The sequence below is a fragment of the Hibiscus syriacus genome, unplaced genomic scaffold (assembly GCF_006381635.1).
Source record: "Hibiscus syriacus cultivar Baekdansim isolate YM2019G1 unplaced genomic scaffold, ASM638163v2 tig00110279_pilon, whole genome shotgun sequence".
NCBI classification, from domain to species: Eukaryota; Viridiplantae; Streptophyta; class Magnoliopsida; order Malvales; family Malvaceae; genus Hibiscus; species Hibiscus syriacus.
In genome coordinates this window covers 594,193-621,576 of record NW_024062659.1, presented here as the reverse complement: position 1 = coordinate 621,576, position 27,384 = coordinate 594,193, and the positions used below count along the sequence as shown (strand labels likewise).

At 34.6% G+C, this 27,384-nt stretch overlaps 4 protein-coding genes across 7 annotated transcripts; 3 read left to right on the top strand and 1 right to left on the bottom strand.

Moving 5' to 3' along the window:
• The first annotated feature begins 123 nt into the window (after nt 1-123).
• On the top strand, nt 124-24,184 carry LOC120115879 (purine permease 1-like). Of its 2 annotated transcripts, XM_039136484.1 has the most exons (7): nt 124-170; nt 271-401; nt 887-1,608; nt 1,680-2,052; nt 3,615-3,625; nt 10,886-10,889; nt 24,171-24,184. In XM_039136484.1, the coding sequence occupies exons 2-4, from the start codon at nt 368-370 to the stop codon at nt 2,010-2,012; spliced, it is 1,089 nt and encodes a 362-aa protein (XP_038992415.1). In that variant the 5' UTR covers nt 124-170; nt 271-367; the 3' UTR covers nt 2,013-2,052; nt 3,615-3,625; nt 10,886-10,889; nt 24,171-24,184. The 2 variants fall into 2 exon arrangements, with proteins under 2 accessions (XP_038992415.1, XP_038992416.1); XM_039136485.1 differs by lacking the exons at nt 124-170; nt 271-401 and adding an exon at nt 409-518.
• LOC120115877 (probable ubiquitin-like-specific protease 2A) lies at nt 3,231-11,611 on the top strand. Its single transcript, XM_039136482.1, has 19 exons — nt 3,231-3,456; nt 3,882-3,932; nt 4,030-4,107; nt 4,895-4,954; nt 5,031-5,194; nt 5,397-5,487; nt 5,594-5,643; nt 6,083-6,280; nt 6,379-6,454; nt 6,777-6,885; nt 7,247-7,306; nt 7,486-7,617; nt 8,254-8,454; nt 8,542-8,597; nt 8,678-8,771; nt 9,077-9,167; nt 9,484-9,603; nt 9,920-10,291; nt 10,874-11,611. Exons 1-19 carry the CDS (start codon nt 3,288-3,290, stop codon nt 11,231-11,233), a joined length of 2,532 nt encoding a protein of 843 aa, XP_038992413.1. The 5' UTR covers nt 3,231-3,287; the 3' UTR covers nt 11,234-11,611.
• On the top strand, nt 12,636-17,688 carry LOC120115878 (protein EXECUTER 1, chloroplastic-like). 2 transcript variants are annotated; one of them, XR_005515517.1, is made up of 12 exons: nt 12,636-13,147; nt 13,227-13,343; nt 13,445-13,510; nt 13,621-13,727; nt 13,941-14,022; nt 14,480-15,205; nt 15,309-15,432; nt 15,629-15,798; nt 16,048-16,122; nt 16,244-16,336; nt 16,432-16,576; nt 17,273-17,688. XR_005515517.1 is itself a non-coding variant. In XM_039136483.1 (12 exons), the coding sequence occupies exons 1-11, from the start codon at nt 12,761-12,763 to the stop codon at nt 16,522-16,524; spliced, it is 2,040 nt and encodes a 679-aa protein (XP_038992414.1). In that variant the 5' UTR covers nt 12,636-12,760; the 3' UTR covers nt 16,525-16,573; nt 17,272-17,688. The 2 variants fall into 2 exon arrangements, 1 of the variants encoding a protein (XP_038992414.1); XM_039136483.1 differs by having other exon boundaries at nt 16,432-16,573; nt 17,272-17,688.
• LOC120115880 (gamma-glutamyl peptidase 5-like) lies at nt 18,417-21,144 on the bottom strand. Of its 2 annotated transcripts, XM_039136486.1 has the most exons (4): nt 21,069-21,099; nt 20,696-21,020; nt 18,678-19,001; nt 18,475-18,597 (listed from the first exon to the last, which is right to left on the bottom strand). In XM_039136486.1, exons 2-4 carry the CDS (start codon nt 21,005-21,007, stop codon nt 18,496-18,498), a joined length of 738 nt encoding a protein of 245 aa, XP_038992417.1. In that variant the 5' UTR covers nt 21,008-21,020; nt 21,069-21,099; the 3' UTR covers nt 18,475-18,495. The 2 variants fall into 2 exon arrangements, with proteins under 2 accessions (XP_038992418.1, XP_038992417.1); XM_039136487.1 differs by having other exon boundaries at nt 18,417-18,597; nt 20,696-21,144.
• Nucleotides 24,185-27,384: the final 3,200 nt, after the last annotated feature.

Sequence of the window (27,384 nt, the reverse complement as noted above, 5' to 3'; positions counted from 1 at the left end):
TTTTAAATCTAATAATAATTTATTAAAACCAATTGAATTCAGTTCAATCATATCTATGTACTGGGTAAGTTTATCCGTTTCTTTTTAACCTAAAGTAGCTTTCTTTTTTAACGGAAGGAATCATTTGCTCATCGCCAGTCACTGTGCTCGATACTCATCAGTCCCCACTGACGTGCCACCTTCTAACTTCTTCCCCGTTTTAAAATTTCAAGTAGATAAATGATTATGGGTCCATTCATTTTCAGCCCATAATCTCCATTTTCCTCTTCCTTTTTGCTAAATCACTGCCTCTCCTGCTCACCCAAAACAGCAAATTCTTGGTGGGTATTCGAATATTGCTTCACCACCATCCATTCTGCTTTTAACTATGTCCCCTAGCTTCGAGAGGATCATAAGTTTAGGTGGGTTTCTTAATCAATCCAGTCTCTTATCTTCTGTTTGAAGTTCAACCATTTTAATTTCCTTGATAAAAGGGAAAATTTTAGGTGTTTAAGCTCCATAATTGACCCCCTTTCAAGGTAACGCCTGCTTCTCTTAGTACAGAATTTGTCTTCCCCGCCCCCCAAGCTTTTGTTTGTTTGTTTACTTGTCCAAATAGGTTTCTAGGGATATGTTGAGAATATTTGTCTCCACTACTGCTTAATTTACTAGTTTAAACCATCTTTTCATGGTGATTATATGTAGATTTTTGTTTTTGTTAATGTGGTGCTATCCCCCATCGGTTGGATTTTGTGTTTAATGCTTAACATGGTACTAAACCATGGTTTTGATCTGTTGTTCTTGACTATTAGCCCTTTCGATTCGGATTATACGATGTCGGTTTTAAGTAGAATGATTTGTTGGAAATCTGATGAAACTGTTGATTTTGCATGTTGTGGAACATAAGAAACTCGTTTGATGATGGAGGAGAAGATGAGCAAGGGCCTGAAAAGAATGTTGCTTGTGTTGAATTGCACAATGTTAGGCTTGGGAAACGTTGGTGGCCCTCTTATATCGAGGTTATATTTCTTGAAAGGCGGTAAGGGCGTTTGGATATCGAGCTGTTTGGAGACCGCCGGTTGGCCGTTCATGACGTTGCCCCTCACGATATCGTACTTGTATCGTCGACGAAAGGACGGTCCTGGGACCAAGGTTGTCTTCATGAAACCGCCTTTGTTTGTGGCCAGCGTTGTTCTAGGCCTTCTTACTGGCATTGATGACTTTTTGTATGCTTATGGTGTTGCTCGGCTCCCTATATCGACATCGGCTTTGATAATTTCGACACAATTGGCCTTCACCGCCGCGTTTGCGTTCCTATTGGTGAAGCCGAAGTTTACTCCTTTTACGATCAACTCGATCTTCTTGTTGACTCTCGGAGCAGTCGTTCTTGCACTCCATACGAGTTCGGATCGCCCTGCAAATGAATCCAAGCTACGGTATTTCATGGGGTTTTTCATGACTCTTGGAGCTTCCGCGCTCTACGGATTCGTGTTGCCCGCCATCGAGTTGACATACAAGAAAGCGAACCAGACCGTCACATACTCTTTGGTCATGGAGATGCAGATGGTTATGTCGTTTTCGGCTACCGTTTTCTGTTGCATCGGGATGATCTTCCACGGAGACTTCAAGGTCATCAACCGAATCGACTCAAAGGAACACCTTGTCATGTCAGCGTCTAACGATTTCGCGGTTAATTGCAGGCAATTCCAAGGGAGGCAAGCGAGTATGAGCTCGGACAAGCGACGTACTACGTGGTGCTGGTGTTGAACGCCATGTTATGGCAGATGTTCTTCATGGGAGCCGTGGGAGTGATTTTCTCGGCCTCGTCGTTGCTGTCGGGCGTAATAATCGCGGCACTGCTTCCGGTGACGGAATCGTTAGCGGTTCTGTTTTACCATGAAAAGTTCCAGGTGGAGAAAGGCGTAGCCCTCGTTTTATCTCTCTGGGGATCTCTGAATTACTTATATGGTGAGTTCGAAGAAAACAAGAAGATGGAAAAGCAAAATCAAGATTTAGAAACAGAGATAAACTAAAGCATGTTCTTATTGCATCTTATTAAACAAGTTGTTTATATATATATATATATATATATATATTGCTAAGTGCAAAAGGAGGGTTGCTAAAATAAGGTGCATAACTCAATGTTAGTCGACACTACATATATATATACATATAGTTCTTGGCTTAACACTAGCATGGGAGCAAGGTTTTGAAGAAGTAATAATCCAATCCGACAAACGTACTGTTATTCGACTAATTGAAGAAGAAGACGGTGCTATAAGCTCACGCTCTTAGTACGAACAGTCCATGATCTGCAGCAAAAAAGTTGGGCAACGACAGCTCAGTGGACGCCTCTTGAAGGAAACATGATAGTTGATGCTTTCGCCAAACTTGCTCAATCGAACTCTTTTGACATGTTGGTATTCAGCTCAGCATCCATGGAAATACTCGCTTTAACTACGAGGGATATTCATGGTCTCCTTACTTAGAGGTGTTCAATCGGTTGGTTCGGCTAACGAACCAAACCGAACTTCTAAAATTTCATTAACTAATTTTATTTTAAAAAATAATTAACCAAATCGAACAAAGTTCAGTTAATTGATCGGTTAACCGAAATTTATAAATAATATAAAATAATATATTGAATATTTTATATTTTTGGCAAATTTAGTTAAATCGGTCGGTTAATTCGATTAAAATCAAAGTTTAAACACTCTAATATATAAATAATATATATAACATATTAAATTTTTAATAATTTCGGTTAATTCGGTTAGCGACTAATTTCGAACCGAATTAAATGATAACTGAAGTTTGAAAAAATCATCAACCACTAACAAACCGATTATGTGCATAAACTATTTTTTGACATATCCAAACGTTAAGAAAAATAAAAAAATTAAAAATTCTAATATTGTAACACGTGTCATTTAACAGTGTTTTATAACGATCGTTATGACTAAGTTACCTAAATTGGTAATATTTGTAACGTTACACTTAAATGGTAACGTTTGTAACGTTACACTTAAATGGTAACGTTTGTAACGTTAGGCCCCTAGATGAGTTAAAAAAAAGTTTAGATACCTATTCGAGATTTTTGATATAATTTAGATACTTATTTTTGATATTAAGAGAAAAAAAAGCAGAATTGAATAATATATATATTTAAATCCACATTCTTTAAATAGAATAAATTTATATTATATATACAGCAATTCCATTCTTTGGCGCACTAAAGCAGTCGGTCCCAGGAGAAAATCGATTATTTTGAATTTATATGATTTGGTGAGTCGAAGAGCCGGGTGAGAATGAGTTGGACTGCGAGTCCTAAGAGAAAGCGGTTCGACGTGTTTGATTTCGCCGACGAGGACGAGAGAGTTGAGAGGGAATCCGCGGAGATTCTTGAAAGGTTTAAGAACCCTAAAGGATGCCACAAGGCTTCTTATCCTATCCACAAATACACGTTTCTTCAATTCTGTAAGTTTCTCCCTCTCTCTCGTTTTCCATCTCTTGTCAGAACCCCTCCCGGTGGTTACTCAGTTTGGTGCCCGGGAAAGTGCGAGAAAATGTCATAATATGAATTTTGATCTTGATACATGTCTAACGGCCCTTAAGGTTTTAGAGGAAAGGGAATCCTTATTATTTTGCCTCAATTTTGTTTAATATTACTCTGTTTGATGAAAATACATGTGGAAAAAGATGGTGGCTTAAAAAGGACAAACAGCAAACCACACCATAACGTAATGCATCCATTTCTTCTTATACGACCATGGATTGATTCGTTCCATTTGCTTTGGTGCCCTGCTAATTTATTTGTTAAAACGTCCTTAAATTCTGTATCTATGTAGTATTTTTATAATTAAGTATATATTTTACCTGATTACATTTTCTTTCTTCTGTAGTTGCAGGGGCAAATGAAATTAGTAAAGGTCCCATTGATCTTGAAGTCGAAGGTATGGAGTTGGTTTAGGCATAAGTCTATACATGCTTTGTTCTGTATTATTATATGGCTGCTCAATTGTTTTCTGTCTTCTTGTTCACTGGTTGCAGATTGCGACAGGACTAAGAAAACTGAAAGCAGCAGGAATCAACCAATTGAACTAGATTCTGAAGTTACAAAACCTCAATGTGGGTTGATATTGCTTTTTTTTTAATTTCCTTTTCTTCATGAGTTATAACTTTGCATAATACTTTTGTTTGATATTCGATCATGAGTTGGTTTCCTGGTATTATGTTTCCTACGTACGGCACAACATAATTCTGGAATTCCTTTTTTGTTTGTTTTGTGGTTTAGAATTATTGTCTTGACACTTCTTTCCATGGTTTATTATACGAGATCTAATGCTGATCTTTGCCTCCTTGAATTCAAAAATTGTTTCCCTGTAATTATTTGACATGCGATTGAGTTCTGTGTGGTTATACCTTTTTTTTTTTGAATTTGTAATTAACAATGGCAGCTTTCATTTCTATCGACGCATTTCTTGCATTTGTGTTGGGTGCTTTTTCCCTGTTATTTCACCTTTTCCCTGGTTGGAGTCTGGGAGAAGCAATTCAGGTTTGGGGGGGACAATTTGTACCTTCAAAGGAGAGGCAAGCTTGGCCTTCTTTTGATGCTGTTATTCCATAGCTGTTCAATGATGAATGACGTGGCAATGTGCATGTGTGTTACAGTGACATATTTGCTGTAATTGATTTAGCTTGTAGTTTCTACTTGATAGCTTTATTACTTCCTGCTCATATTGATGCTGTTAAGGAATAGGTGAAGCATGAATAAAAATGGTAGTTCTAATATTTGAGTAAGATATGATGATTAAAAGATGTGTGCATGAGAAAAGAATAAAGTTTTTAGTTATTATATTGAATTACTCATGCAATAATATTTATGTAACATCTATGCTTTCATGTTTACTTATAGTTTTACAAAGTCGCAAGGCTTCAAAAAGTGAAAAGATTGATGCACCAATTGACGTTGATGGTAAAGATATATGATATCATGTGTACATCTTCACTATCAATGTGAAGTTTCTAATGTCCATCATGTATCTTTGTAGAAGAAGAAGTGACCATGACTACACCAAAGACCCGTAGGTATGGAGTTGAAGATGTTAATGCTAGTGTTGCAGGTCCGCAATGCACACCTGCAAACTGTCCTGTGAAGAGAGAAGAGATTAATATCTCGAGTAACTCTTTGCGGTCTTTTTCTTCAAACTATGAGGTATATTGGAACCTTTTCTTCATTATCTTGACTCTTGAGCAAAATAAAAAACCATTTGAATAACTAGCTTCAGACTGCATCAAAGATTTTACTTCCAATCTAGCTTATTCTCTATGTGATGATATTTGAGGTTTCTCAGAATAAATGCTTGCAAGAAACCGTATATCGGTAACATCCCACTTTTCAATTATAATGACTGCAGAATGATCTAGTTGGTATGCTTTCAAATGATAATGGCTTGATTCAATTGAGTTCTCCATCAGCTTCTGCCTCTTCTTATATAGAGTTTGGAGGTTTTTTCCTTGTCAATTTATATTTTACTTCATAAGTTATGATACCTTCTTTCTTCAAGCGTCATGCATTGACTTGTAAACTTTTATAACATTCTGCTTTTCTCAGATTTTCCAGAGGAGCTACTTCCAGTTAATGATTCTGATGTACACGAAATTGTAAGTATAGTACTCTCTTTTGTAGTATTGACTAAGGAATTTAGGGTTTGATGGTGGTTTAGAGGGTTTGTTATTTAAATACTAATAACCTATTGATTAATATGTGTTCTCCTGCATTTAAAGTTTCAATCTCTAGTGCTTCAGGTTGCTCTCTGAAGTTCATATATATGTGGACATATGGAGTTAAATTCTTCATTAATATGATTTATTTTCTGCTTGCTATGGTGTGGGTTAAGATTTTATTAGTTTACATCTGTTTATAAAGAATAATTTGTTGATTTATTTCCATATTGTCTCCATAACCATTTTTTGTTTCACGTTGTGAAACCAGAATGGCAGAATCAATTGTTTTCAAATGTGTTATTCCACATTTTGTTAATATTTTCTTGCTAGTAAGTTGCATTTCATCTTGACTTTTTTAATTATTTATAACTTGCAGGAAAAGGAAGATGTGGAAATTACTATTTCCCCTGATTTCATAATGTATAGAGGCATGTATTGCACAGAGGGTCAATTGACTTTTTCAAAAACCTTCCTCAAATTTGAGGGCTTTAGTGTAAATGGGACCGAGGAGAAGATTAGTTTTGTTTGGGCTGTTGGTGATATCATCAGTATTGATGCAGAATGGTATCAAGAGGCGAGTTTCAACAGCTGTTCACTCTTATCTTTTTCTTCAAAGTTTTGCCAAGATACTCTGAGAAGATAATCTTGAGCTTACTATGCTGCTGGACACAGGTTGAAACAGCCATTATGAATTTTGTTCTACAATCAAAGAGTTCTAAGAGAGCTGGAAATGCAAAAGAAATTTCAGGTTAGCTAATTTTCACAAATAATGTGTATTAAACTTTTTTTGGTATAGCATGATATTTCATGTTCCGAGGGAAATTATATGAACTCCAGTTAAAATTAATGTCCAATCTGACCACGTTTGGAAAATATCACCCATCTTAGCTGTGGTACTAGCCTTACATCATAACCTCGTCTGCACTATTTCCTTTTGATGAGCCATTTTTAAGAAATTGTTAACAACCATCTTTTTCTAATAGGAGTTGTTTTAGATGCAGCTTTGATATCATTTACGGGTTATTTTTTTCCCATCGATACATTTTGAACTGGATTTTTTATTGCTGCAGTCATTGAGTCGTTGAAGTTTTCAGTTTATGATCCTTGTTGGTCTGAAAGGCAGGAAGCAATCAAATCATTGAGTGTGAGATACAGGGATTTATGGAAAGCTCTTTCTGAGTAAGTTTTCAACTGACTTGATTTCTTATCAAGTTGTTACTGTTTCTTTCAATGTAGATTTAGAGTGATGGTTGGTTTCTTGGATTAGAATATATATGCATTTGATTTTGTCTAGCCACATAGGTGTTATTTTCTCTTTACCCGTCCAGAGAAATGGTGTTTTAGTATATCATTTAGTTTGACTGTTTTGGTGTTAGTCTTATTGTATAGCTTGGATTGTAGCTCTGATAAGTATTCTCTGGCTTTCACTATGTTTTAGTCCCTCTCTTCTAGTTTAACTTGCTGTTTATGTGAATGGAATTCTGTTTTGTTTGTATCTGTGCATGGTTTAATTTCATAGATTTAACCTGTCATGTTACAGAAAAAATGAAGAGAATGCCTTCATGAGGCAGAATGACAGGTTTTCTCCAAAGCCATCTGAGTAAGTTAAAACTTTTATGTTTTTTTGGTTACCATTAGAAACAGAACCACTGATGCTAATTGGTTTCTGAATGCATTTTAATGGATTATTCGATGATTAATGATGCTCTATATCATCCTTTTTGAGGTACAAGCTCTATATTTTGCATTCTATTTGGTTTTCTTCAATTTGTTCTGCAGGCTTCATGAACATTTTGAAGAAGTTATCTATCCGAAAGGTGATCCTGATGCTATTTCAATTAGCAAGAGAGATGTTGAACTTCTTTCTCCAGAGACATTTATCAATGATACTATCATTGACTTCTATATTTTGTAAGCATGAAATGTATACTCTGTGTTCTTGGTTTTTGTCTTCATGTTCTGAATGTTAACCTATTTTATATCCTTAATGTGCTTGTCTTCAACCTTGAGGATTCATAGATAAGATATATGTGCAGATAGATAAGATATATGTGCAGTATAGTTTTGGCTTTGGAAGCATTTCTTGTGTTTATCACCATGTCTTCTTGATTCAGCCTAAGTAGTTATTCTGCATTTATGGAGTACCAACTTTTTTCTCTTTTATTTAAAAAAGTTCAACACTTTTTTCTAACAATGCCCACAAAGCCACAGTTGTAATGGTAAAGGTTGTTGTATGCTGGCACCTTGGCTAGGGTTCAAAGTTCTAACCCTGGCAACCCCCCCCCCCCCAAAAAATGTAATGATTAATATAATTTCATACTGCGATCTGGGCTTATACAATCGACAACTCAAATGATCATCTCGAGATCCATAGCTAAGTCTCTAAATTAAAATCATAATCATGATAGATGTCTAAGTGCTTTGTGGGAGTTAATGAGAAAACTTCCCTATTTCTAGTTTATGATCCCAAGCTGTTGTGTTATTTTCTGCATTTGTTCCACTTCCTGACTTGAAAGGACTGATTTTTTGTTCCGATCCATTTAACAGATATTTGAAGAACAAAATTCCACCCGAGGAGCAACATAAGTTCCACTTTTTCAATAGTTTTTTCTTTTGCAAGCTTGCTGATCTGGATAAAGGTTTATCTGATGATTGTCAAGCCAGGTCAGCATATCAACGTGTTCATAAATGGACGAGGAAGGTGGATATCTTTGAAAAGGATTATATTTTCATTCCTGTAAACTACAGGTAATAAACTCTGTTTTTGACCATGGCGTGAGAGAAAAATCTTTTACTAGCTCTCTAGTATGAGTTATTAACACATCTCTGTGACAGCCTTCATTGGAGTTTGATTGTCATCTGTCATCCTGGTGAAGTGGCTAAACTCAAAGGTAAGATTGTAATGCAGTGTCTCAGCATATCATAGCAGCTAGGATTGTCTCCACTTTAACCTTTTTCAGCTGTCTTACAGATGATGTAACTGAAAATTTGCGTAAAGTTCCTTGCATCTTGCACATGGATTCAATTAGAGGAAGCCATAGGGGCCTTAAGAACCTTTTCCAGAGGTAATTTCTTCATGATTGTTTTGATAAGTAGTTACGATGCTTTTGTTCTGTTAGCACTTAGGACAGAAAAACAAAAAATGATCCAATGTTTATATATTTCACTGTTTTATTCTACTCAATTAGCACGACCTGTGGAAATAATAGAAAGAAGTAACTTGGAAATTGTTGAACAAATGATCTGGCCTTATGTTATTTTAAGGAGGTGTGTATCACAGAAACTGTCTGCCCTGTTTGAAATAATCATACTCCGCTTTAAAATATTTGGTATTGATTATTATTTCCTTGTTTCATTTGTGAAATGACAGTTACTTATCTGAAGAGTGGAAACAAAGGCATAAATGGGCCGCAGATGATGTTCCTTCAAAAAATTTAAATTTACAATTTGTCCAACTAGAGGTATTGCTTCACCTTTTATCCTTTTGATCAGGTTCCTCCATTCCAAAAAAATGCCGTGTGTTTAAACTTGCTGATTCATCAACTGAAAGTTGTTTTGGGGTGAATTTTAAAGTCTCTGTAAGAACTTCGTTTTATTTGGGAAATCGAGCATGAGTAAAATCATAGAAATAACTGTACTTATCCATAGGCTTGTTTCTGCTGTAATGTTTGTTAGCATGTCGTGTCACCTGCTTTTATTAGAAAGTTCCAAGCTCGTGTTGCAAAACTAATTGACTGCATGTATGTATGTATTTATATTCCCCCCTCTATGATTCAGCTGCCACAACAGGAAAATTCATTTGACTGTGGCCTCTTCTTACTGCATTACGTGGAACTCTTTCTTCTTCAAGCACCAACCAGCTTCTCCCCTTCTAAGATAACAGAATCCTCCAACTTTGTAAGTACTGCCATCGTTTTCTTCAATATTTGAAACTTGCATAATGTTATTCTCTCTGCAAAAGGTATATCATTGTTTATGACTTTGCCGTTTTACTCGTTATTACTGCTTGATTGTCTCTGCTTGCTGCCAATCTAGTCTTTCTATTGCAAATAACTTAGTACTGTCGTTATCCTTGTACATTGCCTTTCTATCTTAGAAAACTCCAATCCTCCCCCTCCCCACCCCCCCCCCCAAAAAAATGTTTTTTTTTTAATTCGAAAAATGTACAGGATTTCATATTCAGCTTTTCTAATATTATCTTTGACCTTTTCAGCTTAATGCGAATTGGTTTCCTCCTGCTGAGGCTTCTTTGAAACGTGGTCGTATCAAGAAGTTAATCTACAAAATCCTGGAGGAGCAATCCCATTGTCCACTGTCAGCTGATAGCATCTATAAATACTCTTCCTCCCTTTTACCCTTCCACAGTGAGCAAGAACCAGGAGTACAAGCTATCGATCAGATTGGCAATTCAGCTGAAACATGTTATGATCATTCTGATGTTAACGATTTTGCACTCTATGCTGCATCCCCTACAACAAGTCTACAAGGCCGGAAAGACTCGGGGGAGATTTCTGATTGTTACGAGGTGGGAAATTGTAGGGGATTTAATACACACGGTCAAAGAAATGCCATGTCACCTATAGAGGTAATCTTTTGTTTCTTTATTACCGATAAGCTTAGAGCATGATATAAGATCAATTTGCTAATGAAAATAGATAACGTGTGAGTTCTCTCTCTGCTCTATCAAATGAAAAAGAATGTTGCCAATGAGATTGAGAATGCTCACGCTAATCCATATCAATCAAGTTGTCGGTCATTCTTGTGTTTTCATCTTTCCGGCTACATAATTGACTTTTAGGGGCTTACCATATAGATTAACCCTTGGTTTGTGACCGACTTAAACGAGTCATAGATTATGTTTATTCTCATATTTATGGATTCATCAAGTTCTATCAAGTCCTGCAGCTCCTTTTGCTGCTTATTATGAGGCCACCACCTTCACTGGAATAGAGTAGGTTTCCCGAGTCTTTTCTTCTACTCTGGCAGTTTTACATTATTCGATTTTGCCAACACTTCTTTGTGAGCAAAAGAGAGCGGTTGTGTGCGAGCGAAGTTGAATTCTGGTCGGCCCGTATTAGTCTTAACTTGGAAAAGTAGTACAACCTTTTCTGTTTATGGACAATTTTGGCTTGAAATAGTTGCACTTCTTTATTTCTGCTTGAAACAGGAAATAGAGGAGAGGAGTGAAGAAATTGCTGCTGATTCTCCCATAGATCTAGATGGTGACCAAGCCACTGGATCGGCAACTGAACCCCGCTTATTCAGACGGTATCCTAGCAACGATGTAAGTGTATTAAGAACATCATGGAACCAACATTCGCCATTACTTGTCGAAGATTCAGCTTTTAACATCTCGAGTAATTCTCTGCATTCATCGGAGAACTTGATGGATCTTGAGGTATCCTCCACCCATGGAGGGGAAACCATTGCAACTATATCGTCCGAGAACTCGGATGAAGATTACTCTGATTGTGTTGTTGAAGATTCTCAAGAGTCTAGTGGCATCTTAATACATGACGACATTTAGAGTACATGTTCCACCCGTACTCGAAAAATAACGTTTCCACTCTATCCCATCAACAAGCAGATCCGACTGTCAAATCCGGTTCCAATGGTCGACGGAGGAGATCACATGTTCGAAATAGATGAGCAGCCAATCACAAATGTTTCAGAGGCATAAACGACTTCTTGGTGCTGGAAAGCATGAAGCCTTTCATTTCTGATCCCATCAACAAGCGGATTCGAGTATCGTATTCTGTCCGATCGACATTTCGATACCGGTCATCGTGTATGCGAAGGTGATAAACAGTCAGTCACAAAGCTTCTTTAGGTATTGGCATCATGTAAAAAAATATCTTTTAAGCGTATAGATTCCCCCTTCGATATTAGTGACAATATATTTCATAACGCCATTAAAATAGCTTTAGTTAAATTAAATTATTTAATATTTTAAAAATGTACATTAAATTAACTTGAAATTACATGAAAAACATATAAATAAAACAATATCAACTTTCAAACTACCTTCTTTTTTCAATTTTATTAATCTTTAATTTTTTAAAAATTTCGTGGGATCTTTTGAACCAAGTTTATTTATTAAACTACTAATTTAATTTAATTATTAAATCAAAAGTGTAGAGATCAAAATTTTGAATTATAGTATAAGGACTATATTTAAAGTTTCAAAGAATATAAGGACCGAGTAGAATTAGACCCAAATAAAATATTAAATAGGGTAAATTATGAATTTAGTACTTGAAACTATTAATTTTGGTTTGTTTTAATACCTAAATTTTTAATTTTTTTCAAAATCATACCTAACTTTTAGTTTTTGTTTCATTTTAGTTTCTCGTTGTTAAAAAATTAACGGACGGACTGACAGGGGCATAGTTCTGGTGGACAGACGATCAATCCGAATGGTGGACCACAAGAGAGTGATGAGTCGACCAACATAGCCCAGTTTCAAGCCCATTTGACGGTTAATAACAGAGATTATAGGATGAAGAAATCGAAGAGTCTATCATCGATTTGAGAAAATTGAGCGTTTTTCGGTGAAGTGAAGGTCGGAATCATGTTCAGGGGATCGAAAAGGTGCAGGCAGATAAGTTTAGGTTTCATGGGCCAACGAATACGACAGCTGGTGACTATAGACACGACGACCAACGAGCTCATCCGATAAATTTTTAACGACGAGATTAAAATGAAATAAAAACGAAATGTTATATATAATTTTTTAAAAATTAAAAATTTAAATATTAAAATAGATTGAAAATAAGAATTTAAATATTAAATACATAATTTACCAAGTTAAATATATGTGTTTTAATGGATATGGATGTAGTCAAGTGTCAAGTATTAATTATAAAATATTTATTCCAAAGCAACTGAAGTCTGGAAGCAGCAAAACAAAAAACATGCTTTATCCGAGTCCAAATTGCCCACCACCCATTCCAACAATTACCCACAAAAATTTATCTTTTTGATTTCGTAGCAGAGAAAACCAACACGAAAACAGGCGGCCATTGTTAACTTACAGTGTCCTTCTCTCCTTTCAATGGCTTCAATTCGATCTCCAACGCCTCCCAGTCTAACTTTCTCGACCCACCATTTCCCTTCCTTCAAAACACCCTTCTTTTACCCTCCTTCTACCTCCAGGAGGTTCCTCCATTCGACCCTTTGCCGCTGCTCTAACGGCGATTCCGATGGCAATTCCGTTAACTGGCGATGGGACTCCGCTATTCAAGACGTTTTCCAGAATGCCGTCAAGCGATTCTATTCCTACATGAACCCTTTCTGGAAACAACCCACCGCCGATGGAGCTGCGCTGAACGACGCCGTTGAGGGGAAACGAGAAGAGGACGATCGAGATTGGGATTGGGATCGGTGGAAAATGCATTTCGAACAAGTCGATGAACAGGAACGTCTTGTTTCTCTTTTAAAGGTATTTCACGAATTTATGCCTTTTTGTTTATTGGGGTGACTTCAATTTAAAGTTTTGATGGCGTTTTCTCTTTGAACAGACGCAATTGAATGAAGCTGTGCGTAGAGAAGATTATGAGGATGCTGCTAGGTTAAAGGTTGCAATTGCAGCTGCATCTAAGAATGATACTGTTGGCAGAGTCATATCACATTTAAATGTACAAATTCGATTTCTTTTCATTTTTATTAACCCTTTTTTAAAAGAAAAAAGATGGGTTTTCCCCGTTTTTCTTTCTGACCTGTTTTCTTGCGACTTCAGAGAGCAGTAATGGAAGAACGTTTCATGGATGCTGCATTTTTAAGAGATAATGCTGGTGCTGGATTAGTATGTTAACCAACCCCTTTTTTGTGTTTCTTTAGAATGAAAGAAAAAAGTAGGCACTTTTTTTAGTGGATAAGTATAAATTGTTTAGTTTTTATGGTTCTGGATTCCAGGTTGGATGGTGGGCTGGTCTTCCAAACGATGCCAAAGATCCTTACGGTCTAATTATACGAATAACCGCCGAACATGGTAGATATGTTGCCAGGAGTTTTAGTCCTAGGTAATCACTCCCTTGTTTTGGATGTATAATTGATCATTGGTATGCTGGTCTGCGCTTGTGCTATACTATTACAGTTCAGCTCATTTGTGGAGCATTTCTTGTTTACATTTTTTTGCTGTGGCTCTAGTTTCATTATACTTCTTGCTTGTAGTTATCGGTTTGCGATTATGACTGATTGTTTCAGACTGTTTGTCTGAATCTCTTTTCTTTCAGGCAGCTCGCTACCGCCTCATCTGGTATACCTTTGTTTGAGATCTTTCTTACTATTAATAAGAAAGGTGAATACAAACAACAGGTATCTTTTGTTTCTGTTAATCTTTTCCCATGTCTGCATTGTTTCTGATGTTTGAATTGAAAATATTTTACTTGACAGCAAATTTATCTGATAAGTTGACAGAAAACCTAGGTGCTCTATAGGTATGCGCATGGGTCTAATGATTATAATTCATCTGGCATTTTGTCATGGTGATCCTTTATTGAATCGATTAAATATCTAGCCAGATGAAAGTTTGTCATCAATTGAATTGACCAATGCTTATTAGATTATGATGCAGGCCTAGTTCCGAGAGGCATTAGTTCAGTGAGCCATTAACATGATTGTTACTTGTAGCAAGCTTAAAAATGATTCTGTTCTTGGAAATGCATTTAATAATACCCTTTTGTGTTCCAGGCACCTTCCTCAGCATTTGTGATTTTAAATTTGCAGTAACGTTTAGTGTTTCATGAATGTGATCTTATTTGGTGTTTTTCAGGCCGTGTACTTGAAAAGGAGAAGAGTTTTCCAAGATTCTTCAACGATGCCTCCAAAAACTTCTGAAGTCCCCAGCCGCTTGGCTCCATCAGACTCCACCGAAGACAAAACTGATCTTTTTGTTGTCAGAACTGAAGATGGTGTTGATGAAGAAGATGATAATGAAGATGATGAATCTGATGAGGGTGAGGGACTAACTAGTTTCCAAAATGTATTACGAGATATGATTCCCGGTGCAAAGGTCAAGGTTGTGAAAGTCACTGCACCTGGGAAAGTAGACCCAGATTTTATATCCAAGGTGATTGAGCAGATAATAGACGAAGAAGATGAAGAAAAAGATACCGAGGTAGAAAGCATAGAAGTGGATGATGATATTAAGAGTGATGGTGACCAGGACAGAGATCAAATTGAGATGGATGCCGATAGTGGAGTTATTGATAGTGACAGGCGAGGTGAAATTGCAGTTAAAGTTGTTGTTGGTGGTCTTGTACAAAAACTTTCCAGCAGTGTTCCTGCAATAGAATCACTTCGAGTGCCCGCTAAACTAGTGAAAAAGGGGCGCCTAATGTTTTCATTTTCTATAGAGAAGGACATAAACCAACAAGAAACCAGCCTCAAGACAAAGGGTGTGACGGATAGAAAAGCAAAGGTTCCAGGTCAACGCAGTGCAGATGAAATAATGTTTGATCTTGCTAAATTTATCGGCAGGGAGAAGATACCTTTGAAGGTAAGTCCAATATATTAGATAAATATCTGATGAAATCATGTTCTACATACCATTTCCCGTTTAAGTTTCTTCCATTGGATGCCAACTAATTTCAACCATGCAGGTGCTCAAAGATGTTGGTGAATTGATAAATGTTACTCTCAATCAAGCTCAAAATCGTCAACCACTATCTGGATCTACAACTTTCCATCGTATTGAGACTGCAGCATCACCGGATCCCCTAAATGGTAATTTGTAACACCATTTGTTGATTTTCACTGATGCTTTTATGAAATGATCATTTATTCTCTCTCTCTCTCTCTCTCTCTCTGTGTGTGTGTGTGTAGGATACATTATGCAATTCTCTGCTTTGTATGTTTTATCATCATGATTATTCACATGTATCATAGAATTATTGTATTTACAACATGCTTGTTTGATCAGGATTATATATCGGTACACATGGGCTTTACACTTCAGAAGTCATTCATCTTAAGCGCAAATTTGGTCAGTGGCAAGGGAATAGTGGGACTAAGGAGCCTTCAGATCTTGAATTTTATGAATATGTGGAGGCGGTAAAATTAACTGGAGATCCTTATGTACCAGCAGGCCAGGTGATTTCATTATCATTATTTAATTTAACTCTCTTATGATCAGAAGCACTCTGGAGTTATCAAAGTAGGTCATTTAGTTTTGCATTGCCGAATTATGCGTGGATGTGCATGCAGCTAAGTCATTATCGTCTTTAAAGTAGTTGTACTTCCCGACCTTCCCGTGTATGTTTCTTGTTTGTGTATATGAATATCTTTGCGGTGCATCTATTTTTATTTGGTATGTCTCCTAAAACCTTGGAATATCTGCAGGTGGCATTTCGAGCCAGAGTCGGTAAAAGATATCAGCTCCCACATAATGGGATAATTCCTGAAGAATTTGGAGTGGTACATTTTTTAGTGTACACTAATAACTTGTAGAGTTTGAATTTGTGATACCCTTTGAAGTTTTCTCTTTGATGCCTGCTTCAATGATTGAGATGGTTCCATGGTCTTATTTTCAACGCAGGTTGCTCGATATAAAGGACAGGGGCGGCTTGCTGAGCCAGGCTTTCAAAATCCTCGATGGGTTGATGGCGAGCTTGTTATTCTTGATGGAAAGGTTTGTCTCTTGTTCTGTTCACATGTTTGATTCGATCACTTTTCTTGTCAAATGATTACCGATTGTCTGATATTCTGACTTGCTAATGTAAACAGTACATCAAAGGAGGTCCCGTAGTTGGATTTGTATATTGGGCCCCTGAATATCACTTCTTGGTGTTCTTCAATCGCCTAAGGCTTCATCAATAGTCTGTTGTACATAGTATCTGAGCATGTTTATTTTTCGTTCAAATAACACAGGGTAAGCACTTCCTCACCGCAAAGATATGTAAGAAACGTATCTAGTAATCACATTAATTATGGTTTGAGCGTGATAATTTTCCTAAACGCTCTAATACCTTGTTCATGTAATCTTCGTCGAGGCATGTGGCATCAAGTATAGTGTGCAAAATTGATCATGTGTCATGTTTCGTGAACTAATTTCTGTATTCAGGTCATGTTGATCGAGTAAATATCTGACTTTGCTACCTCCTTCCTGGTCCAGTCATGCTTGCTGTTCTCTTTTCGTGAAGGATAAAAGAGATTATTGAAGTTTCCATAATGTTGCTTTGGACCTCAATAAGTGGCTTCGAACTGTAGCTAAATAATAGATATTGTAGCATGCGGATATGGTTGCATAACTTACATTATACACTCGGTATATAAATGCATTGTTTTTGTGCGTGCATGACGACGTAAACAACATTATCTGCATTAATTGGATGATCCATCTCCATAGGGGAACTTGATTCACATGCTTTTAGGATGATTGTTATTCGGAACGTTGGTATCGATTTGAGCGGTTAAGAATAATCAGTGATCTTTTCTTTCCCATTTCTCTCCTAAAAATAAATATTGCGGTTATGTAACATGTAATGGTACCATTTTTGTTAGATTTCTTCGCCATTTCTGTAAATATTCTGTATTGAAAGTTCCCTTCGTTCTGTGTATTTTGCAGTTCAACATGATACTTCTCACTGAACGGTAGAGCGACAAAGAAGGGAAGAGATTCTAGCTTATATTTCAACTTCTTACCTATCGGTTTTGAGTATCGACTCCGGAGAAGTCACCGCTTTGGATATCTGACTAGTAATTATATCGTAGCATCCGATAAAGTCCGAAATTACAACCCTATTGGAATCGTCACAGCCACCATAGGTGGATAAGATCCAAATGATCATGGTTGGGAGTTAGAACTTAGGACCGGTGAAATCCAGGCTTTGGAATGGCCTTAGCTTATGAGCTTCAAAATCTCTCTGTAAATTATCTTTGTTTTTTAGTTTCTTAACTACTAAAAGAGCCCTTGAACTAATCTACTTTGTTAAACAAGTCCTTATACTCTTGTTGTATTCAAATAAGCCCTTATACTTTGAACTATTCTATATCAGAATTTCTTGCTGCAAAAAAGAGGAGACCCATAGATGCATTTTTTTTCTTCTTATAAATGAAGGGCTTAAGGTTTATCAAGACAAGGATCGAACAACTTACGCTCGAGCTTGGCTCTGCAAACAGGACAAGCCGGGTGTATTGAAAGCCATATATCGGCACATTCCAAATGAACAGGGAAAGCGCTCTAGTCGGCTGCTCAGCCTCGAGACAGACAACCCTGAAAATGATGAAGCCATATGTAGGATTCCGTTATGGCTTTGTATTGTATGCGTTAAAGGCACTCTGAAAATGATGAAGGCTCAAAATGCCGAGAATTTGTCTCGAAAAAACGGTGTTTCTCTTCATATCATCCATCTTATTGGTTTACTTAATCGTTCAGAGGCTGCATCAACTGGTGATGGTAACATCAGTTTCACTTTAACTGATTTCACCCCAAGCACGGTTGGCATAGTGTATGTATCCAATGCATCAGCATCGGGCAAAGCTATCCGGTAACAGAGGCGCGGGGGATGAACTTTATATAGCCTCCGAGTGTCTCGACACATACAAAGCCATTAAGGAATCCGACATATACAGCTTTGGCGCCATTGTTGTAGCCGAAAGGGAGGGTAAGAAATTCAAGAGAGAGCTGGTGGGAACTGTATGGGAAAGACATTTGAATTGAACATAAATAATTCAACATTTCTAAAATATAAAACGATTTTTTTTAATTCAGCTTCTTAAATATAATTAACTTTCAATTTGCTTCTCTAAAAAGAGTTCATATCCACAATTGAAAATATAATTTTCCAATCATAATCTACCCTTGAGGAAGCCGGTGCAGAGTTTTTTCCATGCCTCTTTATCAGGTTCCACTTTCCCCAGCTTTGCCTTCAACTCATCGGCATCCGAGTCCTGCATTCGGTACATACAACTTCCATCATCAACAACATCTATACAACAAGCTCGGAATCTCGACCGGATGCCCGACTTACCGCGATGAAGTTCCGTTGTCGGAGACGGTCGATGAGGTGAATAAGGATGTCTTCGACGTACTCAGGGTGACCTTGGATGCCCATCATGTGTTCCCCGTACCTAAACATCTCGACCCCGGTTCTCTCGGACCATGCAATCACCTCCGCTCTCGGCGGTAGTTCATGAACCTCGTCGCGGTGGCACTCGATAATGGAGAGAGTGGTCGGGATTTCGAGAGACGAGAAGAGCTTGGATGCAGATGGTGATAAATGAATCGTTCTGAGGCCAATGTCCCAGCCTGAGATGGCTCGTCCTGTCTTTCCTCCCAGTGCGCGACAAAGAATCTAATAATCAATTAAACAACAAAATTATATAGAAACGTACAAGTGTGCGATTGATGGGAAGAAAATCCAATTCCATGGTGAAATAAAATACAGAAAACCCCACACCTGAAGCCACCAACTAGGACAGCTTACCAGCAATTCATATTAAAAAAATATAGTAAGGCAAACTGCATGAAGAGACTGCCAACAAGCATCAGAGTTGTCGGCATTATCTCATATATATAAGGGTAGGGACGGGCACGTGACTTCAACCCAATGGATTTCGACTCAATTCGATCTCATCGAGTAAGATTTTTTTTAAAAAAGTTTCAGGTTCGGGTCATATCGAGTTTTTTAGAGATTATATTCAGGTCGGATTTAGTGTAAAAAAATATCCGACTCGACTCGAAAAATTATAATTTTACCTTATATATTTAGATATAATTGTAATAATAACCCTTTATATATTATTCTTTTCAATTAAATCTTTATTTTTATTAAATAAAAGTAATACTTTTATAATATATTATTTTAGGTCAGGTCGAGTTCGGGTTGAATGGAGGGTATATAATTTTCGGGTCAAGTTTGATTTGGGTGGATAATGTATAATTTTCGGATCAGGTCGGGTTGATCGAAAACTCAACCCATGCCCATTCTTATATATAGGTTAAGATCCGCTTACATCCTTAGTTTTACACCATTTTAGGATCGTTGGATAAGAGAAATCAAAGGCCGATCGAAAACTCTTTATTTTTTTCTAGTAAATATCTTTTCATTTCATACTGTTAATTGAAGCCTTTGATTTTTCTCATCCAACAATCCTAAAAAAATATAAAACTTTAAATTTTCACTTAACTAACCATCTTAGAAAACATAAGAAAATTTAGTAAGATTAGTCCTTCAATAAAAGTAAACAAATGAGTAAATATAGGGCAGTCAATTAAAGAAAATTTAGTAAGATTAGTCCTTTAATTATTTTTAAAATGTTTTATTATTTTTAATTTTAATATTTTTTAAAAATTAAAAAAAAGGATTAAGACATCACTGTTAACATGTAACATAATCTTAAGTTTTCACATTATTAAAAAGAATATCGTAATAAAAATATGAAAAAATAGCATATGAAATTAAAGTTCAAGTACTAATTTGAACAAAAATTATTTTGAGTATAAATCTAGAAAAAGACACTTAAATCAAATAGCAAATATATATTCAAACCTAAAAGTAATAATAAATAATAGAAAAAAATAGAAAAAAATCAAATAAATTTTTTATATTTCAGTCCAAAAAAATCAAATCGAATAAAATAAAAAATTCAATAATATGTTGAATAATATTAAAATATTATAATCCTTCATTCTATAAACCGTACATTATTAATAATGACATTTAAAAAAGAAAAAAAAACAAATATAAGTGTTTCAATGTTGAACAAAAGAATTCGTGATAAATGAATTGTTGTTATTTCTGAGAACTCGGGAATACATATTAAAAGAATATGACAATTATATTTATTTGTAATTGTTTTTAAAATTATTAATTAATTTATTGATGAATTTTCCTATTGTGGTTAATATGGTTATCTGAACCAATCGATTACAGAGTCCAGATAATATAGGATATTAATCATCCCAACTTTAATGCCATTTTTTGTATTATTTTCAAAATAATAAATGTTAATTACCTAATTTGGAGGGAATTATTGATCAAATTACCTGGTGACCAAAGCAGATCCCAAGAACTTTTTTGTTCAGTGAATCCAATTTTTTCAGTAGAGAGATCAACTTGCAGATCCAGTCGCCATTGCCGTGCGCATCATTGCAGCTCCCGGTTATGACGAAGCCGTCGAAGCGGCCGATCTGTTCGTAGTCGGGGAACTCGCCGCTGGCCACCCTGAAGACGTCCCAAGTCTCGCCTTCCTCCGCCAGCATGTCGACGAAAACGCCGTAGTAACCGCCGTACCTCTTTTTGACGTAGTCGGAATCCTCCGCGCACAGAAGCACGGCGAATCTCTTCCCGCCGCCCATTACTAAAGAATATTTCTCTCTATTTATAAATTCAGACCTTTTAGAGAGAGAATGATTCTTTCTCTCTCTATAGTCTGCAGAGTAGGGTTTTAATGAGAGAGGTATTGATGGGGAAGATGAAGAATGTATGCTTGTTGTTCTCCTCTACTTGTAAGAATCTAACGTTCGTCTGGATTTCTTATAAAGGGAGTCCAGGAGGGCAGAATTACAATAATGGCCTTGGATAAGGTGGATTGCCTAATTTGCCCTTTTCTTTTTCTGCATCTCAGATAATAATAATAAGGTAGAAAGTCATCAAATGTCTCATACTTTTAAAAAAATTAATATAGTAATCGTATTATTTTTTTCTCTGAATGTGATCCTTCAACTAAGAAAATAAACTTAACATGGTCATTTGATCAACGATTTTCGTCATTGATCGTTACAGTAATAACATGCCAGTTCACAATGCTGATGTAACAGTCCATAGTATTGACGTGACAGTCCATCTGTCATGTTTAAGTTATCAATTTAGCCAATTTCTCATGTCATACGCCGCGTTAATCTACAATCCTGAATTGTTATGTCAACACAGTGGATTGCTATGTTAACATCGTTAACTGCCACATCAACATAGTAACGGTCAACGATAAAAAATATTGATCAAAGGTCACATTAAGAGAAAAATAATATCATTATCACATTAATTTTTTTTTATAAAAGTACAAGAATCTTTAATATCTTTTTGCCTAATAATAATAGTGTAAAGTTAATTATATTACATTATTTATATTTACTTTATAGTCTATATTTATAGCTTGTAACGGTGTATAATTTAAAAGAATTCATTAACTGATATTAGTTTTAAATGAAATGTTATTCTTTTATAGGTTTCGTTTAAATGATGTGTATATTTTATCCGTCACTAAAAAAGATTTTTAAATAGATATTATTATGTAAACATTTTATATTATTAAAAAATTAAAAATAGTGATTGTTTCTTTTAATAATATTATCATAAAAGTATAAAGTTAAATTTCTTTATTCAAAGTATAGAGTGTTTTCTTATTATACCTAAAAATTATTTCTTTTAAAAAATAATTTTTAAGTAAATTTATTTTAATCATATAACATGATTTTATTTATTAAGAATATTTTTCTTAATTTCATTTTCTAGTTCAATAAGAATATTTTTCTTAATTTTACAAATTAAATTTAAAAATTGATGACATTTTTTTTAATTATACCATTTTGTTGGATTCCGTTAATGTAATTTATAATTTTCAGTGATCGTGTACGAACCAAGTGACCTCCATAATAAATGAATCACTGTTATTCTTCGAGGATTCGAATTCGAGCATTAGATGTCCGGATATAAAATCTGATTCAATATGGCAAAATACGTGTACTATTATTTTTCCATGAAGAGAAAAAGGTGGTCTAAAAACAATGTACCACAGAAAAATAAAGATGTTGTCTTCCGATTGTCATCCACGTTTTTCTTTTAAAGCATGGAAAAGTTTTCAATCAATCCCTAAAGTTTTAAAATATTTTAATTGAGTCTTTAATCTATCAACATCATTTCAAATAAGTCCTTTTCTAGTGTAGCAATTTGTTTGAGTATTAAATGTCAAGGTGAATTTAACGTAGAACTTATGTAAAACAACATAATCAAATCTTAAACATGTGTGTACATGGTATTTCTTTTTCCTAACACATCAAATATTAATCAAAGCTTAAGATGATGATTAAATAGACGAAATGACTTGGTTAAAACAATATGGCAAAAGAACATCACAAGTTCCTGTACTTTTGAAAAAAATTCAACGTGGCCCTTTGTATTATTTGTTTTTCTTAGTGTGGCCATTCAACTCAGAAAATAAACCCAATACGATCATTTAACCAACTTTTTTTGTTCTTTGACCGTTACAGTGGTGATGTGACAATTCACAGTACTAACATGATAATTCATAATGCTAACGTGACAGTCAAGGGTGACAAATTAACATTGTGGATTACATGACAGATTGATTAAATTGATAACTCAAATGTGACAGATGAACTAACATGTCAACATCGTGAACTGACACGCCAATACTCTAACAACCAACGACAAAAAATATTTGTATGAGAAAAATAAGCGAAAAAAACCCACCAAAAAAATCCATGCGGGAATGGTTTTGTCTATCTTTTCGATCAACAATTTTCCTTCTTTTTTTCAGTCGAGGCATTCAAAAAGTAAATTAAATTAAAAAGAATCCTCTTAATTTGATTTCTATAATATCTAACTCAAATTAATTGATCAATAAATTAAATAGTTTAGAATTTAAAAATAAATTTAAATGTAAAAAATGTATATTTACCCTATTGTTTTGCTGGAACCTACTTTAATGATTATTTAAACTTTAATTATTTTTTGAAGCATTTGCTTGAGAATACGATTTAGTGCCCCGCACGCATTGTTTTGGACCCGAATTATTACAAATATTTAAAGACGTAGTTAAAATTAAATATTAGTAGGGGCCGGAATATTAGATTATTTAAAAAATATATAAAGACTTATTAGGTATTTAAATTCAAAATTCGGCATGAATTAATCGACTTTAGTGATTAAGAGATTGTTGTTATTTTTGAGATCCTGAGTTCAAGCACGTATGTAGGGATATGTGCATTCATTGTCAAATAGTTGAATGGCTTTGTACACATATTACCTTGTATTCATCATAAATTAAAAAAACTCAAAACTCAAAAGACAACTTCTAATTTGTCTAATATTTAAACTTACAATGACTTAAATTGTAATTAGACCAAAAATTTTAGAACACAAACTTATCATTATTTAATTCGACCTCTACTTGATTAAATATTTAATAATTTTTTTATATTTTTAAATTTATATATTTATTTTTAGATAAACCAATATACTATTAAACTAAAATTATATAAAAAATTAAATTTTAACCGGGACCGAGGGCCCTTGGGCCTTGGGGCCTAAGGAGCTCCGTCCCAGCGAACATCTATGATTTGACCTAACAAATTTCCCCCTCGTTGGAACTTTTGAACAAAAGATTAGGTTAAGGATGCATGGTGTGGTCTCAGTCCAAAGGAAATCGAACAATAGTGCTTTGTTAGGCATATTAAAAAGTCATTACAAAATACCGACATTGGTTTAAGCGATAAGCAGTTTGATGTTATTTAAATAAGCTGAGTTCAAATTTTTGTATACATAAGAAAATCTCCGTTGGAAGATTCACTCACTAAACCTCAGTGGTGGATCCACAGTCTGGTGAGGGTGGACACGTGCCCACTCTGAAATTTAAAATTTCTTCGATTAGATACTTATTTTACTGATGGTGTCCACCCTTAAATCTTAGTTTATTTAATTAGTTATCTATTTCACTGACGGTGCTCACCCTGAAATTTTATTTGTACCAACCCCATTTAAAAGTTTTCTATTGTTAACATATGTGTGCCTACCCTTAAAATATTTCTAAACCCGTTAATTTCAAAATTATGTGTACAACCCTGATCGGTTCGAATTAATTAATTAAGACAAAACCTTAAAAATCGAGAGGGGTAACCCTCATCTAGTTTATTATAATTTTGTTTTTATGTATTTTCATGTTCTATTATTATAATATTAATATTAATGATATTTATTTTTAGAGATGTTTGTGTATCGTATCAAATTTATATATGAGATTAACATATTTTATATTTGTTTAAGCACGTTTTGATATAGACTTAATATTGTCTTTTTGAATCCGTTCATATTTATAAATGATTAACTTAAGCCTGTTTTTGACATGCCAATATTATTTTTTTAAATACTTATTTTATTTATTAATTTAATATTTATATGCAAGTTTAGTTTTATTAAATTTAGTTTCTCTTTATATACGTGAAAGCTTAATATATTTCTCTCCATATTCAGACTATAATTTAAATGGTATTATAAATTTAATTTTTAATATATATAATTTAAATAATACATATTTTTGTCTACTAAAAAAAGTACTAAATATTTTTGAAGAGTTTATTTCTGTTTGTATAGTATGATTGTTTGTATTGCATGATGTTATCTATCGTTACGATAGTTTAGTGTTTTGTGTTGCATTCATCACAACGCACCTCCTGATAAGAAAATGTCGATAGTTTCGTATAGTTAGATTCCTTTTTGCAACGGTTTATCAGTACATTCAGAATCGTTACGGAGCAATTTGTTAGATTAGTTCTTCTAATCTTCACACTTACATCATTATGACGTCTAGATTCGAATAGACCTAACAAATTTTTGATAATCTGAACCTCGAACAATTCTATTTATCTTTCTCTATCGATAATTATATTTATTTGTATTTATTTTTCTGAATTACTTGATGAATTTTTTTATACTTTTTCATATATACAAATCTATCCCATATCCTTTAAAATAATATTCAAACATGTTTGAATTCAAATTGTTTAAATTTTAAAAAATAAAAAATAGCACGAACCAATTTATCTCAGTAGTTAAAGGAATCGTTGTTGTTCTAGAGGACACGAATTCGAACACCGATGGCCGCAGTAATATATACGAGGGAAGGTGGGATATGTCAATTAGTTAATCGACATGAAATTATTGCTCTAATGTGACAAAATACAGACACTGTTTATGAGGAGCCTTTTTACATTTATTTTGGACACGTTTTGTTGTGCCTTGTTGGTTTCGTAGACATTAATTTGGTGTCGGTTTGTGGTGATTTTGGAGATCTGCGTCACCTATCACTTATGTTATCAACATTACTACAACTCTTATTTGATTTTGCTGGTGGGATGCTTGTAAAGGGACATTTTTTTCTTAGGAAGGTTAATTTAATATTAATATGGTTGAAAAACTATGATTTAATCATGAAACAAGTGATCTCGATAATAAAAAAATTATTGTTATTCTTTGAAGATTCGAGTTCGAGTACCATAGATGTCAAGAAAGTGAGCGTGTCAAATGGTTTTGAGAGTTAACTTTGAACAAATGCTACATTGTACTTACTTCAGGTTAATAAAAAAACAGGTTAATAAAAAAACGTGATTTAAAATTTGAGTTAATTGCATCATATATCCCCAAACTATTACCTTTATTTCAAATTAGTTCTTAAACTTTAAAATTTCCAATTACATCCCCAAACTATGACTCTCATTCTAAATTAGTCCTTAAACTTTTTAAAATTCCAATTTCACCCCAAACTATGAGTCTCATTCTAAATTGGTCCCCAAACTTTATAAATATTTCAATTTTATCCTAAATTATACGTGTATACTAATCACATCTCTTGTTAATAAAATCACTAGGCCAAGCTATATTATTATATGATTGAAAAAAAATAGGTTAAACTATGGTTGAAATTGACTACATATTTGGATGAAATTGGAAGATCTAAAAGTTTAGGGACTAATTTAGAATGAGACTCATAGTTTGGGGATGAAATTGGAATTTTAAAAAGTTTAAGGACTAATTTAGAATGAGAGTCATAGTTTGAGGATGTAATTGGAATTTTTAAAGTTTAAGCACTAATTTGAAATAAATGTTGTAGTTTGGGGATATATGATGCAATTAACTCAAATTTTAAATTATATTTTTTTATTAATATGGGGTAAGTAAAAGACATTATTTGTTCAAAGATAACTCTCAACCATTTGACACGCTTACTCCCTTGGCATCTATGATGCTCGAACTCGAATATTCAAAGAATAATAATAATTCCTTTATTATTGAGATCACTTGATTCGTGCTTAAATCGTATTTTTCTCAACCATATTAATATTAAATTAACCTTCCCAAGAAAAAAATGTCCCTTTACAAGCATCCCACCAGCAAAAAGGGAAAAAGGAAATTAATGCCAAATTTGGTGGTGATGTCCCATTGATCCAAGCCAGAAACCAAGATAAGTTGTCTTCGGCCTCAATGCAACGTCAAATTCCACTAACCTTGCTAGGACGGCGCAACGTGCACGATGAAACAAGGTCTTGAAATAGTAAGGGTCTCAAAAAATTAGATTTATTATTTTTATTACAATAAAAAAACAAACGAAGTATTATGGATTAGTGATAAATTTTTTTAGCCCAAAACTACAAAACCTGCGATCAAATCTTGTTAAAGTCGTATGCGAAATATCAATAATTAGTACTGTGATAAAACTATAACGCTTATCTCATTTTTTTTTGGTCTAACTCCACTTTACGAGAAATAAACTCAAGAAGATATTTAGGTCTCTATTTAAGGGTTTTTTTTTAAAAATTTACACAGAACCTCTAACGTCCTTACCCTGACCCTAATCTATTTTATGCTAAGGTCCTTTTCTCTTACTATCTAAAACCATGGTGGCCAAGGAAGCAAATAAATAACAAATTTGGCCCTCTAC